The sequence below is a fragment of the Apteryx rowi genome, unplaced genomic scaffold, assembly GCF_003343035.1.
Source record: "Apteryx rowi isolate R43461 unplaced genomic scaffold, aptRow1 scaffold_158, whole genome shotgun sequence".
NCBI classification, from domain to species: domain Eukaryota; kingdom Metazoa; phylum Chordata; class Aves; order Apterygiformes; family Apterygidae; genus Apteryx; species Apteryx rowi.
Genome location: NW_020447841.1, coordinates 412076 through 428677, shown reverse-complemented (window position 1 = coordinate 428677; position 16602 = coordinate 412076). Strand labels below are relative to the sequence as shown.

At 46.1% G+C, this 16602-nt stretch overlaps 1 protein-coding gene across 1 annotated transcript; it reads right to left on the bottom strand.

Moving 5' to 3' along the window:
• Positions 1-1768: 1768 nt before the first annotated feature.
• FOSL2 (FOS like 2, AP-1 transcription factor subunit) lies at positions 1769-13649 on the bottom strand. Its single transcript, XM_026059490.1, has 3 exons — positions 13399-13649; positions 9571-9678; positions 1769-8008 (listed from the first exon to the last, which is right to left on the bottom strand). Exons 1-3 carry the CDS (start codon positions 13636-13638, stop codon positions 7499-7501), a joined length of 858 nt encoding a protein of 285 aa, XP_025915275.1. The 5' UTR covers positions 13639-13649; the 3' UTR covers positions 1769-7498.
• Positions 13650-16602: the final 2953 nt, after the last annotated feature.

The following is a 16602-nucleotide window of genomic DNA, read 5'->3' as shown; positions in this document are numbered from 1 at the left end:
AGCATGACTCCACACCGGAACAACCACCTGCGTCATGATAACACGCAGATCCCTCTCTTGCACAACAAGATCTGTACATCTGGGCAGGGTGTGTGTGTGTGTGTGTGTGTGTGAACTTGTGTAAGAAAGAGGGGAACTTCCCTAGGTGAAATGGAGATCTAAAACAAGGTGAGAATGTTGGGGAAAACACAATTTCCATGACAATGTGGTCGAATTCAGCTCCCCACAGCTAGTAGACTGGTGGAAAACACTTTGCTCTGCTGTGTAATTTCAACTTTCAGAGCCAAATTGTAGTAAGTGTGTGGACATTCCAGTGTCTGCCAGCTAATGATGGTGAAAGACAGTCACAACCAGTCAGTGCTGGGAGGAAATCAGGTGGGAGGACTAACCTCGCAACTAGCATTTGGAGACAAGTAACATTAACCCCTTTTGAAGAGTGCTGTCAGCAAACAGGAGGTTAGGGAGCACTTCAGGTTGTCAGGAGGCAAGCAAGAACATATCCTTCTGCTACCCTTTTTTTGGTGGTGGGGAATATGCTGCCAAAGGAGCCGGTTTGACAAACTTGAGGCTGGACGCCTCTGTGCATCAGCATAATGGGAAAGCCCTTAGTGAGACAGGCAGGCACTTAAGCAGGAAATCCTTGAGGCACTCCCCTTAAAGAAAGCTTGAGTACAACAGATCAAAGGGGGACTTCCCCCATGCCTGAGGCCCCATGGAAATAGATATTAGAAGATGATGCTCTTGGGTTCTTCAGTATATTTGCTTATAATAGGCATCCCCTCAAAATAGCCAGTTTTTCCTACAGCCCCACCAGGACCAGTGCAATTGAAGCAAGCTTCCCAAAGGCTCCCCCCTCACTCCTTTGTTATCCTTGACCCCCCCCCCCCCGGGATACACTAGAGCTGGCTCCAGCTCTACAGCCCACGCCATCCTGTGTCTACTTCGTGTCAGCTCTGTTACAGTGTGGATTCCTGACCACTGAGCTCACTGCACGCAGGCGGGTGCATGTATTCCCCATTCTGGTGGCTGGTACTTTCAGCATTCCTCATGACTTCAGAAGTGTTTTCATACACTAGCCACAAAACTTACTCTAGCATCTCTTCTCTTATCTCCTTCCTTCCCATGCCATGAGAGCATAGTGGAAAAAACAGCTTCCCAGAGAAGACAGGGACAGGGACCAGGAGGAAGTCAAAGCAGACATTACTCCTAAAGAAACCAGTGAGTAAGGAGTAGGTTGGCCTGATGCCAGCTTGGCTAATCATGACTCATCTAACATCTCCCCCTCATCACCATATTTTTACTTGAATACAGCATCCTGCATTCCTAACCTGGAATATCTGAGTTCCTTCCACTCCAGAGACTGCAGCTGTTCCCAGGTGAGCAAGGCAATCCCATTTCAATCTCCTCCTTATTGCTAGTGAAGAAACCACCCCAGACGAAGCTTTCAGAGCAGCTTTTGAGTCCTCTGGCTGAAGAGGTGGTTTAAAAAATAATAATAATGAAGTCATCTCATCATGTGTTTTCTTAGCTCCATCCCTTTCTTTTTGAAAGGAAGATGAAAGGATTAATGCATTATTTGCCTTTTAGCCCAGGTGGTCTCCTCTGTTAGCCTCTGCCCTATTTACCATTGTTGCAGCTAACAGCTGTCTGGATTGCAGCTGCTCTAATGAAAGAAGCCCTGAAATGTGCTACAGTCGGGCACCTGGCAATGCTGTACCCATTTGTTCGGATTGAAGCAACATGCAAGCTTTTAATTGTTCATGGCAAAGGGAGCTTTTTAATGACTTCAATTAACAGAGAGAGAAGAACTCCAGTTAGCTCTTGCTATACAAAAGTGTCCACAATGTCATTAAAACAGGATTTACAAGTGTCATAACTCTCAGCAGCATAGTCAACAATACAGCCAATCATTACAACTGAGCACCAAAGGAGGAGGGAAAAAAAACACTACACCATGAAGGAATGGAAGGAAAAGAAAGGAGGATGGGGCAGGGTGGGGGAGTGCAGAGGAAAAAAGAAAACTCTTTTTTTTTCAATCTAAATTGATTTTATTCTACAAAATGCTACTCAGTTAAAATTGTAAAAGCAAAACCATTTTAATATGTTCTTTCTTTCATAGCAGCAAGCTTTCTCTAACAAGCTTTTTGTTTTAGTGCAAATACTGTAGGCCTGTATTACAGTAAAATAACAAGAACAGAAACGAGAGAACACCAGAGAGAATGCCTCAGAGCTGAGATTCTCCAGGACTGCAAGAACTATATAAAGATCACAACGAGCAAAGAAAGGTCCCAATTCAACAGTCACCTTTAAGAACCTCCTTGGCAGAAACTATTTCACCACAGACAAAAAAGAAAAACCATGATCTAAAACTTCTGAGGAAAATAAGATAACGGTGCCCCCAAACCTTCAATAATCCTCATGGTTGCACATTAATCACTGAGGCTTGATTCCACCTCTGACACCTGCTTCGCAGCAGTGAAACACTTGATGCTCTCAATTTACCCACAAGAAAGTGGAATCAGTGTCAGGCCCTTTTTATATCTGAGGATCTTAAAGTAGACTTTAGTGACACTAGTAACATCACTCTAATAAAGATGCACTATCCCTTATTGATGTTACTTTGAACTACACAGTATATCAATATATATACAACATTTTATCCTCTCACTGAGCAAAAACAATTGGATATCTATTTTCTACACATCTTAATATGGTTTTAATATCAAGTAACCACAAACAAGAAAGTGGAATAACCCTTTAATCATACAGGATAGGAGGGGAACAATTAAGTAAAACAGGATGGGATTTTATTATTATCTTGTATTCTGAGATTTGTCCTCAACTCCACCTACTGTTCACAGAGGAATGATAATGCATCTTTAGAAACATATCTCTTTATACATTTTATACAGACAACAACAAAACCCAAAATCTTTTATTTAAAGAACCGGAAAAAAAAATTATTAGCCTAAAAAAAAGAAGAAGATTGGAGTATTTTTAATGCTTTCTTTATTATATCCAAGTCTTGAACAGAAAAAAAGATGTAAACATGATAAATAAATAAGAAATAAAATGTAGACTGTTCCCCCCACCTCTTAAAATGTTTGACTTGGCCTTCCTAATGAAAATGAACTTGTAAGTGTCATAATAATAAGATTTCTTAATATTTCAGAAGTCTGTTTTAGAATGGAAAAAAAAAAACAACAACAAAAAGCAAAAGAAAACAACAACCAAAAACTAGGAATGTGAGTTGGGAGGATGTTAAATTAATGGCGGGCAGATCTGCTGGAGCAGGCACAAAACAACTGCCTGCCAATAAATAAGATACTGGGGGAATGCCTTAGGTTTGTTTTCGTTTTGTTTTTTTCATTTAGGATGAAGGCCAGGTGGATCCTACATACAGTAAGCAGCAAAATTAAAGGTTCAGATGAACTAAATAGATCATTTAAATAATAATTATAAAAACACAACAGAGAGCTACTGTCCCCAGCATGTTGGTCCTAAATCCCATCATACCACAAGCAGTTTGAGACTTACCCAGTCTCCACACCTACAAGAAAGGAATGGATGAAGGCAATGCCAGAACTGGGAAGGGGGAAGGAGGAAGGAGGGTAAAACTGGAATGGCAAACATCACCTGGAAGCTGAGTGTTTCCTTCAGTGTGGCTGCTACTGCTCCTCCCCATTGGGCATCGATCAATTTATTATTATTTCCGTTATTAGATGCTTCATTGGGCCAGTCACTAAGGGGTTGACCCAATACCAGCTGAAATTCCCTGGGCATTTTTCTACTGACTTCAACAGCTTTTGGTCAGACACTAGTTCTAATAGCTCCCACACCCCTACTGCATGCAGAATGTGGAGACACTGTACATTTAGGAATCATCAGGGGAGGTACTCATGGAAGATACCACTTGTGGGATGGGGAAGACTGTCAATTCCCAAAAGCACATCAATAAACTTGGAAAAAAAAGAATCCAGGGCCAGACCAAAACAGCTGGACAGTTCAAGCTATACCTGCCTGCTAGAACCTAAAATAAGGTAATGCTGATCCACAAAATACAGAAGGCAGGAGACCAGCGATTCCAACACAGAAATCCTCTGAAAGGACTGAGGGACAAGATAGGCAGGCACAAGGTACTCGGGTTCTTGCAGATAACGATCATCTTTCATGTGTAGTTTCAAATGGTTCTCCTCGGTATCACAAGGCAGGAAAGGGGATGCTTCTGCCTCATCTCCGAGATGATCAGTGACAAGTCAGTGGGCAGGGGCCAGCTGTAGCTCCTTGAGGCAATAATTCAGTGAAGCAAAAGTAAAGGTAGAATCACATATTTCCTTGGGCTGTATGCCTCTCCCATAGAGATGAGGAGAAGGGACTCCCTGGTATAAATGAGTGACAAGGCCCCACATTTAAAATCTTGCTAAGCTGAGGACTTCATACTTGGTTTAAAAAAAACAACCAAACAAAAAAACTTAACTTGTTGAGAGCACTTTGGAGCTATCACAAAGGACTGAGCCAAATATGAAAATAAACATCTCAGATTTCTCGGATGGCTTTTGCAGGCTGGCAGCAGTGGGGTTTGAGTGCAGCGAAGGCCACACCTAAGGATTTTTTCAGAAATGCAATTGGATTTTGCCACCTGCCTACTCACCAGAGCTAGATAAACCTCTTCCTTTCCAAGAAACTTGCCTCACACTGCTAAAAATGCTTGTTTGCCTAGGAGACAGATACACAGCTAACGAGGTGGTCAACATAACTGAACTGCAACTGAAGAGGGGACAAGTCACTATGTTAAAAACATCACATCTTTAATTAAGGACCAGCAAGACTTAAGAAGAGGTTATGTTGTCCTACTATGACTTATATTAACTCAGGTTTGAGAAGGCACCTGACTTTACCTAAAGTCCCTAATAGGAATGCTCCAGATATGTCAGCTGAGCCTTGACTCCAGGGATCTCTCGCAAACCCGTGATCAGCTGGCCTCAAAAGTAGCTGCCTCGCTTTAGGATTCACCACTTGTCAATGTTACATTCCGCCCAGAATAGGTGGAAATGACACGTAGAGACATTTTATTGAATAGCCTTAGATTCTAAATCCAGATTGGCCCAAACAAGCATCTGGCAAAATGGAAACAATTAAAGAAGCAGCAGTTTCTCCTAAACTGACATCATCTACATAAAACTGTACAAAAACAGGATCAGCTGTGCTAACTACCAAAAGTTTAATATCTACTTTATTAAAAAGGAAGCCTTGATGTTCATGTAGGGACAAAAGAACTCCCTTATCAGCTTTACTTGTTGCATAAGCTCAATTTCAGACCTCTAGTACTGGTATAATGATGGAAATGTTTAAACAACAAAAGAAAAAGCCTGAATCACTAAGAGTTTTACAAAGGAAAAATACCACTCATCTCTTTCTATTTCTGGCAAGTCTGGTAAATATTGGGGCAGGAGGGAAAAAAGAAAAAAAAAGAAAAAAAAAATCTACCTTTAGAGCCAAAGTAGTGTCCCTTTGAAATGATTCAAGGAATGGGGCAGTGGCCAAGGTTGGAGGGAATCCAGCCCTGCTGAGTAAAGGTCTGGTTCCACAAGACTGAACTCCATTAATTCCCTGTGGAGTCAGTGGGAGCTGCAAGAACAGTCATCTCACAGGACTGGCCCTACCATTGCATACTGCATTTCTCCAGGTCTGGCCTAACCAAGAATTACTTTTTTTTTTTTTTTAAAAAAAAAAAAAAAAAGAAAATCCCACACCAAAATAAATAGCTGCCACCACAGCTTCAACATGCTGGACCAAAGCAGCTGACAAGCTGGGCAATCTTAGTGCGCACATGGCCATGACTTGTCAGTGCCTTGACATCAACAGGAACTGAGCTTGGGTCCAGGCAGGAATAGGTTCAGCACATTGCTGTCTTCAGTAGTGAACATCAGTGTTAGAGATGCGTTAGAGCATCAGCTTGTGCCCTCTGGTGTYCTCAGTACTAGCAGCCAAGATAATGGGTTGGAGGAGACAAGGACCCAGGACTAAGAGCAGAGCTCTCTGATGTGTTTCTGGTCTTTAAGCCAATCAACCCCAACAAAATCAGATCAATTACATTGCAAAAAAAACAGAGGCCAAAGACTGAGGTGCAAATAATGATAATAAATTTTCTTCCAATATCAATTTGTCAATCACAACCAGAGGTTGCCAAAAGCTCTGCTGTAATTTAAACACGTCATTGCTTGGAGTATGCAATGCCTGGTAGAGAAGTGCCTTGTGGCCTGTGTTGTACCTGAGGTTACACCATCACCTTCCTCCTGACCTCAGGAGCTGGGAATCTCTGAGCAAAGACCTGCTAGTATTAACTGCAGGGATGTGTGCTGCTTTGCTTGCCAAAGAAAAAAGGCACTGAGGGGACAGCCAGATACTTTCACCCTCTTATCCACTACCAATCTCCCTCCTAGATTTATAGGCATGTGGTGCCACCTCTTTTTCAGTAGCACATTCTGCAAAGACAGCCAAGGCGAGGGGAGGATTTGCTAATAGGAAGAGTTCAGCATCTGAGTCAGGAGCCGTGATGGGAGGAAGGTGTAATACTCCCTAGACAGCAGACAGCCCAGGAAAAGTAAACAAAGGAGTCTAGTAGCAGATTTGGTATCTACCAAATGGGGGTAAAACCCTGCCAAAGACAATGATAATGCCACCCCAGCAGCTGTTCTGATGCTACTCTGGCCCTGAGATGTTAACTTGGGTTTTGAGGAGACCAGGAGGATAAATATATCTACTTATTAAAAAAAAAAAAAAAAAAAAGTCATATGAGCCTCCTACTGTCTCTGTTCACTATGTCTGTGCCACAGGTCACGGAATTACAAGCTCTGACCTTGTTGCTGAGCCCTTGCACTGCTCTCAGACCCCCACTGCCCTCCCAGTCATCCCGCTCCTGCCTTTACAACCCCACTTGTTTCCCCACAGCCCTTCCCAAGAGGATAGATCCTAACAAGCCTTTAGAGTTCAGAGCGACTGGATGAAATGTCATGGGATTGACAACATTGGAAATGATAAACAGAGAGAGAAAGAGATAGAAAAGCAAGGAAAGAAAGAGGTCTAGTAAAATTCACTAACCAGATTGATCTAAGCACAGAGCATAACCGATCAGATCAATTCACAAAGGAAAGGGCCAACTAGCGACTGTCTCCAGCTCGCCTTCAGTCCTGGTCAAGAGTGTTTCCTAAGTCCACTACAGCCATGAAGAGGTTTCCATAGGCAGCCCCTACAGACGGGAGATCACCCTCTCCAAACAGTCCTGGCACGTCAGTCCCACCCTTGCCGTTTCCTGCCTCCAGTGAGTTGGCATTGGTCCTCACTCTCCTTCCTGGAGCTGCGGCACTTCCCCATCCTTGTTCTTGCTGCCCTTGTGCTTCAACGATCCTGTGCCTGTCTCTAACACCATGGAGGGGGGCTTCCCCCATGGTGCTGGGTGGGAATGTAACACACTGGCAATGGGGGGCTGCGGGGGGGATTACAATGCCAGCAAGGTGGGAGAGTTCAAGGAATCCGAGGACTGGTCACCGCTGCTGCTGCTCCTCCGGTGAGCTTTAGAGCAGGACTCGGACGGGGAGAGAGGAGACTCCTGATCCAGCACATTGGGGTAAGTGAACACCAAGTTGGAGGAGCCAGGAGTGATGGCTGGTGTTGAGGTCACCACGATGGGAGTGTTGAGTGCCTCCTCCCCATAAAAACCTCCGGCAATGCTGATGGGCTTAATGACAGACCTCTGGGCTTTGTCAAGGACCAAAGAGGAAGATGGGATCTCTTCCTCCACAGGCTCCTGTTTCACCACCACCGCTCCGCTTGCTCCAGTCCGAACGCTCTGGAGGCTGCTGGATGGCGGGCTCCGGCGGTCCTCCGGGCTGATTTTGCACACGGGGCTATGAGCCACCAGCATGAACTCCAGTTTCTCCTTCTCCTTCTGGAGCTCAGCAATCTCCTTTTGCAGCACTGACTTCTCCTCCTCCAGCACTTCAGTTTCCTGCAGACAAAGAAGGAATAAGTAAATGTCAGAGGCTCTGACACTGCTCCTCACCCAGAACATAGCCATCAAATCCAGTCCCCTGCCATCATGAGCAAATACACCACAGTCCCTTCATGGGCCAAACAAGCACCAGGCCATTTCTAGTTGAGCATTTTGCATCTCCTGCTTTTATTGGGAAACTATCCCCAAACCTTACTAATCTAAGGGTTATAAATGGTCTTCTCATCACACTGCCTTAATTTTCTCATGGCCAGTTTCTACCTCTGTTTTGTCCTCTGACTTGCATAACTCTTTTCCCTCACTGCCTACCTGCCAGATGCCTTTACAGAGAGCACTCAGATTCCCTCCCTTTGTTTCTTGTGTTAGATTAAGTCAAGTTCTTATTTCCTAGAGGGAGGGTAGCATAGAGCAATCTCTAAACTGTTCCCATTTTCTCTCTGTAGCACATATTCTAGATGAGGTATGGCCTGACACTTGCACAAGGGACTAACACTTTTACCTCTGCTGGATCATCTCTTGATGCATCCTAGAATTATTGCATTTACTTTTCCCATGGTCACATCAAACTGATGGTTCATAGTCAATCTGTGAGCAATTAGTATCTTCCTGTGTGAGGAGCTCACCATTTAAGAGAAGTTCTGGCCCTCGGTCCTTCAGGATATGACCTCCCACTTCATACTCATTTCTATTAGTTTAGTCATGAGGATCCTTAAATTCTTCTTGTATGATGTCCTTTCCCCCCACACTGAAAATACCTCCCAGCTTTGAGTCAGCAGCACATTTCATTGGTGTGCTTTCACTGCTTCTGCTGTTAATAAATTCCAATGGTTAATAAAATCAGATACAACCAATCCCAGGCTGGTTCTTGAGGAGTGGTGCTGGAACTTTCCCTCTAGCCTCACACCTCCCCTTGCCACCCCCCAACCCATCCTCACCCCCTCTTCAGCCAGTTCCTTATCCACCCCACAGTTCTTGTACCCGTCCCTATCTTTTCTAGCGGAACTAGTAATTTCCCTTGTGACACTGGACCACATGTCTCTAGGAACTGCAGACCAAATATATCTATGGTGTTTCCTTTGTGCAAAAAAAAAAATCAGTTATCTCCAACCAAAGAAAGGTTAGTCTAAAGGATGCAGCTTTGATGGATACACATAATGTTTGCCTCATTTTCTACTGCTCTCAGGTGACCGTACAGTGCTTTTTTTCCTCAAAGCATGCATTTGAGGCACACAGCATCTTTGTTTCCACTTACAGATGGAGACCAGAGGTAGGGAGACTAGTGCTAGCAGGCAGGCTAGAAGAGAGTGGAGTTGCTAGGATGTTTTGGACAGTCAGCACTGGGAATTTAGGCTCCTGAGCTCCAGACCTGAGCCCTCACCACCCAAGCTGTGGTAGGGGCAACACCACCAGTCAGCCTCGGAGCAGCAACGTCAGAAGGTGAAGGCAGCGTATGTTTCGCAGCATGTTCTTCAAACATGCTTGCAGAGGGAAAACAATGCCCTGCAAGCTAGTCCAAAGGGCAGGCGACAAGGAAAGAGAAATGCATGCAGAGCACGTACCGCCTGGAGTTTCTCTGTTAGCTCTCGACGCCTGTTACGACACTTAGCAGCTGCCAGCTTGTTCCTCTCTCTCCGGATCCTTCGCTTCTCTTCTTCCTCGGGCGACAGCTGTGGGCAAGTGCCAAGAAAACCCACAATCAGATCTGAGCAAGGCATTCCTTGAAGTTTGCGAGGATTTAACCACAATGCAAAGAAAAAAGGCCTGATCCAGCAGGATGCTCCTCACTCCCCCTCTCAACTGATGTCAGCAGAAGATGAAAGTGTGCAGTATCTCTGCTAGCACCGGGTCTTAGCAGAAGGGTGAGGAGAAGACAGTGGGGAGCAGGGGGAAGATTGTGTAAGAGGACAGTGAATCTGCACCAAGGCCAAACAGATAAAAGATGCTCTGATTGTTTCACAACTTGGGTGGTAAATTAAGCAAAACCAGAGCATGATGTTGTAAGTGCCTCTTTCTTAAAAGAAAATATCTGCTGCTTCCCACACAAAAATAGTTGTTAGCTTGAAGGTTGGAGATGGGGTGGGGGGAGAGGGGGAAATCAACAGAGCTCTCATGAAGTCCATGAAGCAACAATGATTTATACCACCCAAAAATCTGACCTCAGATTTTCGAGCACTAAGCAAGATAACACACTGTGCTTCTTGCATCAGCAGGCAAGGCTCCAGTGATATCAAGGGCTTCCTGAGGCCAGCTGACATCCTCACTGATGTAAATCAGGAACAGTTCCATAGAAACCCATAGAGTTACACTCTTGCGAAACCAGAGGAAGTGAGCAGGAGCCCACAAGACCTGGTCAAGTCAGGCTTAGCATTTTAGGTTTGAGACAAGGTTTTATAAATCTCAGCAGCGGCAGATGTGCTTGTATCATTGCAAGCAACAGGGGAGCAAGTCCAGCAACGTGAACGGGGCCGACATTGCCAGGGTCACCACTGTCTGCCCGTTGTTCACAGGAGCCAGTGCAAACACAATGGTGTGGGGATTCACGGCACACACTTGGCAAACAGAGTCACACGACACATCCTCCTCTGCCATGAGCTGACCCCGCGCCGTGCACTTCAGCCTCACTGGGCTGGCATGTGCTGCTGGGGCTTTGGCCCAGTGACTGCAAACCAAACTGAAACAAGTGGTCTGGGTGAAGCACTGTCTGATCTCATGTATTCACCAGTAGAGAATGGAAAAAAACCTCTTTCCTTAATAGCTTTCAGTTTTAATATCTTCTGGGACTGTCGATATCACAAACAAGATAGTCACCATTTTACTATCTCTTCTTTTTAGTTTTATTTTTACTCTAACCTCATTCTGGTTTGTTTTGTTATTTCCTTAGTTTCAATCTTCAGTTTCAGAGAGTTTATTTTAATCCCTGGGCATTCCCCTTGCTCTGTTCTGCTTTTTTCTGGACACTACAGGTCTGCCATTTCAGCCAGATACAGTGCAAGTCCCTGGATGCACACTGAGCAATACAAGCACTTCTCAGACTAGCAAGGACTTCAGGACATGAGCTGTGCACCTGAAAGCTTTTCCATCAGCAGGTTATAGCAATCCATCTCAGAGCAGGCCGTTCTCTCTGTCCTGGTGGACAGCAGCTGGGGCTTTTGCATATTCACCCCCCCAGCAAGGAGCCCCCTCTGAAGGGCAGCCCCGGCAGGCACCACTTCCCCTGGTACGGCTCTGCTTGCTCAGTTTCCAGCCCATACATGTGTAGGGTAAACATGTATTTGCACAAAAGTATCCTCAGTACGGCACAGCATTAAGCATGCGTGTAATTTCTGTACTGACTTGGGGCCTCTGTATACAATTTTCAAGTGCCCTTTTATGCTTTACAAGCACAGATCTCATTGAAATACTTGGGGAACAAAATTATTCCTCCCCGGGCCTTCAGTCATTTTTACATTATCCATCTCAGAGGCTATGTTTTTTAAAAATCTCAAAGAGACAGGACTGAAGACCCTAATGTGGACGTGCTTAACATTATAATGGCTCTAAAAAGGAATATTCTGTAAGCAGTTGCTGGATTTATTTGAAAGCAGTTTGATTTGGCACTCTTCATGCCCCTGCTACATGCATTATCTGTGGTTTGTCCAGGTCCAATACGTGCATTCACTGGCATCAAAACAGGCTCTTTTCATAAAATGTTACACAGTGTCTTCCAAAATGGCACTCCAGTTCAGCGTTCACAAGCACCAACAGCGGAAATCTGAGCCAAAGAGTCATGGTAAACCGCCTGGGTACTGACTTAGCACGTGCCTAATCAAAAGGACTTGGATTTGAATGACCCACAATGAACGGCTTGCAAACAAGCCACAGGCCAGGAATTGCTTGGCAGACATCCTTCAGCAAATAACTCCGAACAACAAATAAACTGGAGAATATGGTGATCTCTTCACGGCCAATTTGTGAACACAGAGGCAGCATTTGTCAAACAAATTAGTTGCTGCTAATTATTCTCCCAGTTCTCGTGAGAGCTTCCCTAGCTTTGGACACGAGCCTTGTGCACAGGGAACTGGGAAGTAACCGTGTGGAAAGGGCTGGCACACACCATAGGAACCGCATCTGCCCCACAGAGGGTCAGATTCATCTTTCCCAATTAAAAAAACAGGTCTTAAGTGTATCTGCACTGGCTCCCTGAACAGAGGTGCAACTCATTCTGGACAAGCACCTTTAACCCCTTCCCTGCCTTTTAGGTCTATAAGACCAGCAGTGACTCCACATAAAATAATTGGACTGTGAATCAAAACAGATGACGTGGAAGTAAAAGTAGGGCTGATGTGCCTTATTAGAAACAGACCTCATGCAATAGCGCTCTAATGTACTGAGGGTGTGCAGTGTGTCTCATTACATTTCTCTGCAGCGACCCACACAACTGCTGCTTGGGAACAATTTGGGGAGATCTAGATTATTCATATCATCTATTAAAAAAAAAAAAAAAAAAAAAAGTCAGCCTAGCACTGTGGATAGATACTCATTAGACAGTCCTGGAGAATGCGGTTTCTGACAATGAGATTCACAGGACTGAAAGGATTTCAGGATAAGACACCTGCATTTAGTCCACCCCCTGCCTGAGCACAGGATCCAGGGGCCTGGCTCTGCAATAAAAGCAGGAACCGAGCACAGGCAGCAGCGGTGCAAGCTACCTCACCCCAGCTATGAAAATGCCACCGTGACAGCAATGGAAAGAGCTCTGCTTGTGGGATCATCACCACGCTGCTGTAAAGAGATCAGGCGATTGCGTGTTTGCAGCAGGAAGGTGGATTCGATCCTAGACATGCAGAAGGCTCTTTCTAATAAACTTAAGATGTTATAGGGGAGCTGCTGCTCCTCTCTGCACAGTTCTGGTTGGTGCTGGTGGTATCACCCAAAAGTGAGACTAGAACAGGGCTAGCTGCCACAGAGCATATATAAAATACCAGTTGATGCACTTAGGTCGTTTACAAAACTAACAGCCAATGTAAAGCTCTTTTGTTGACTCAGAGGTCTCCTTCTGCTTGGAGTGGCAGTCAAAGACATTCAAACCGAAACCCAAGGCTCGACTTCAGAGTTTCACCTGCTTTTGATACCAAGCCGCAATGTGGCCCAGTGGTGTGAAGTGTTTTATGGAGATTGGTTAACTCTTGCCATATGATGAGGAAGCAGTAATAAAGTCACCCTCCACCTTATACCGTAGTCATCCTGAGAAACCCCAGTGCATGTCCAACACGCAGGACAGACCTCAACTCTCCCGCTTGGGGCTGGGAGATCCTGTAAGGGGGCAGTGGGGGACTCCCCCTTGTGCAGGGGAATCTCTGTATGCCTGTTTCTGAGATACCCTGAGTCACTCTCCCCACAGCGAATACCTGCTCATCTCTTCGTCTTCTGCCCACTGTGGTCCCAATCGTTTTAATCACGCCAGGTCGCTGAAGGGCCGTGTGTCCAGCCACCGAAGACAGCGGGGGCAGTGGATGGCTGTAGGGATGTGAGCGAGAATATGGACTTGACATGGAGGTGATGACCGTGGGCTGGACCATCCACTGCAGGTCTTGGCTGGTTGTGATGGCGTTGATTGTAGGGATAAAAGCACTGCCTGATCCTGGCATATCTACTCGAAATTTCTAGAATTCAGTAGGGGAAGAAAGAGCGAGAGAGAAAGAAAAGAAGAAACTGTCAATGAAAGCAGAACATGGGGGATTGCTCAGAAACCAGCTAGGCCCTAAAGAGCAGCACCAGTGAGGGCCAAAGCAGGAGCAAGAACCTGCTCAGAAGCACCTGAAAAAAAAGGAAGGGTCTGTTGGGAGCCTCTGTGGGATCCCAGGCTGCTCCCACCCATCATGGCCCTCTGCAGAAAGCGTTTCCCCTCTGGATTAACCTTGCCTTCTCCCAGCCTGCTTCCTCACCTCCCTCCTCCTTCCCCAGCATCCCTTACGCCAGCCTCCCTCCACTGGCAGGCACTGCCCCACTGCTGCCACCTCCCCCCACACAAGCCCACCACTGCTTCCAGCATGGGGCAAAAGGGGAATTAAAGAGTTTCTAGAAAAACACTTCCCTGCCAATCCAAAGAAAGGGAAGAGAAACTTCAGTTCTGAAATGCCTTTACCAAACAGTGCAAAGCCTTCTACCAAAGGATGCCCCTGAAATTCTGGTTCAGTCCATGCAAGGTTTCCATAGCAAGAACAACAGTTTACTTCTTGTTCAGTGGTTCTGTGCTCACCACGCACACAGTGCAAGAAACCCAGCCCTGGAATGGTTACGTGCAAGGATATGTATTTTAATAGCAGCCTATAAAATAGGTCTTAGGATTCAGATCGGACAAGTTCCCTGCAGCTCTCCACGCTGTCTAGACAAAACAAGGCAGCAGTAAAACCAAGGCAGTAGGTAATGATCTCCTCCAAAATACATGTACACCTTGTTTCAGACAGAGGTAAATCCATCTGGATAATGTGCTGGCACTAAACAGCAAGGAAAACAATCACCTGTCCCCAGAGGGGGAAGCAGGAGAGAAAGAATGCTTTTGTCTGTGAAGAGCTCTCTTCAGGAGCCTTTCAATGGTTAGACTCAGTTTTACAGACAAACATGCCTTGCTCCAGCAATCTTAGCACTCACTGGGCAAGGGATGGGGCTCGTAGGACCAGCTGGATAGCTGCTGTAAATTTGTGACCCTTGAAATGGTCCTGTGAAAAATGCACATTCTTTGGTCAACAAACTAACTTCCCAGAGAAGCAAGAACCCTTGCACCAGCCTGACCTCAGCTCAGGTAAGCCTCCGAGATAAGGGACAGCACTTCATAGATTTCCTTTTCAGGGTGTGTCTAGTCAAGCACCTTGCTTATGTGCTTTGTTAAACCAAGGCTACTGCAAGTAGTATTGTACGTTCTGATAGTTACAGCATTTTTGGCCGATATTATCCAGAAAAACTGCCTAAACTTGGAGACCAGAAGACCCAGACAAATCCCAATCTATAGCTTTGGGCAGCTCAAAACCTAGCAAGAAAGGACAGGAGAGGGAAGGACTGAATCAAGTTAAGCAGGTGGGGAAATACACAGGCAGGATGACAGTGGCACCAAGGCCTTGGCAAAATCGCCACCAGAGCCTCCATGATACACCTGGAGCTTGAATCCAAAACAGGCTCACACTTTATAGTGAATGCCATCTTCATGATCTCTCCCAGTTAGAGAGGCTCAGAGCTGGAAACTGTAAACACTATAGAAGGGTTTATAGGTGAAGATCCCTTTCTTTGCTGTACCCATCAGCAGTGTAGGTTGTGACCATGTGGCACAGGAATGGATGCCTTGGTGCCTCCACAACCCATAGCACTATTACAAAGGGAGCTTAACCTTGCAAAAAGGAAGCGTGAAACTAGTTAAACCACAGGTGCTCAAGTCAAGAGGTGCAAGTTCTGCTTCCAATTCCACAAGTGACTTCTGTCATGACCTCTGTCTACCTGTGCTATTCCTCCTGTACCCAAAAAGCAGAGAAGAAAGAGTCCTATCTTTTTTGCAGGATTGCTAGAAGCCTATGGTTGAAAAACGTACTGAGACTTTTGGTGCTTCACTGTGCAAAGTTACTGTTTGCATTCCAGAGGAAACAATCCTTGCAATACCATATTATTGTAACTTCCAACACCTAATGACCTGCTCAAAGTTTCCATCAGAGGTCAGGAAAGTCAAATGCACCAAAATCAGCTATATAAAAGCCAGATACAAATGTCTGACAGAGATCAGGCTCCGAGTTATTCACCAAGCGGCTACTTCTCCACTTGCAGTCACTCTTGTATTTGACTTAGGACTTCACTGTAACACTAGTTCCCAGGACACTGAAGGGGAGCTGCTCAGTTCAGCCACATCCTTCTGCAGCTCCCCAGCGTTCTCTTTCAGACTTGGGAAAGAGACAAGTCAGACTGCAGTCCCTGTCTATGCCACGCACCATCTCTGTCACAAACTTCCCTTCTAACCCCTTGAAATGTCCTAAAAAGCTCTCCAAGATGAGGGCCTGTTTTGTTTTTTCCCCCCAGATATCTAAGGAGCACATGGCTGCGACAGGCTAAGCCTCAAGACACAGGGCGCTTGGGCTCCGGTTGGATTTCATAAGCATTGCTTCCTGACTGGCCAGCTTTTCCCCACAAATTTCGCCTCCCTGCCAGGACACCGTGCCGCCACCACCAGCCTCGCTGCACCAAAACACTGCGGGACCCCCCCGTGCTCTGCCCAGAGCTCCTGGCACCGTCATTTCCAGGGGCAGGCCCCGACTTCATTGCCACCTTCCCTGCACAGCCCCTTTGGGCACCCATCTCCTCATTTTGGAGCTGCAGACCTTTCCCCAAACGACACCCCAAACGCCTCTCCCTGTCCCTCCTTGCCCCTCGGACAGCTTTGTSCCCCCGGCAGCCCACAGGATGCCGGCAGCACCCCTGCCCTGCGCCACAGCGCTGCCTGCCCTCGCCCGCTTCCCCCTAGCCTCCCCGGCAGGGACCTCCCGGCCACTTCCTCCTCCCGGGTGCCCGCATCTCTCCTCTCCTCACCCAGGAGAGGCGCCCCTCTGCCCGCTCTCGGCTCTCCCCATCCACCC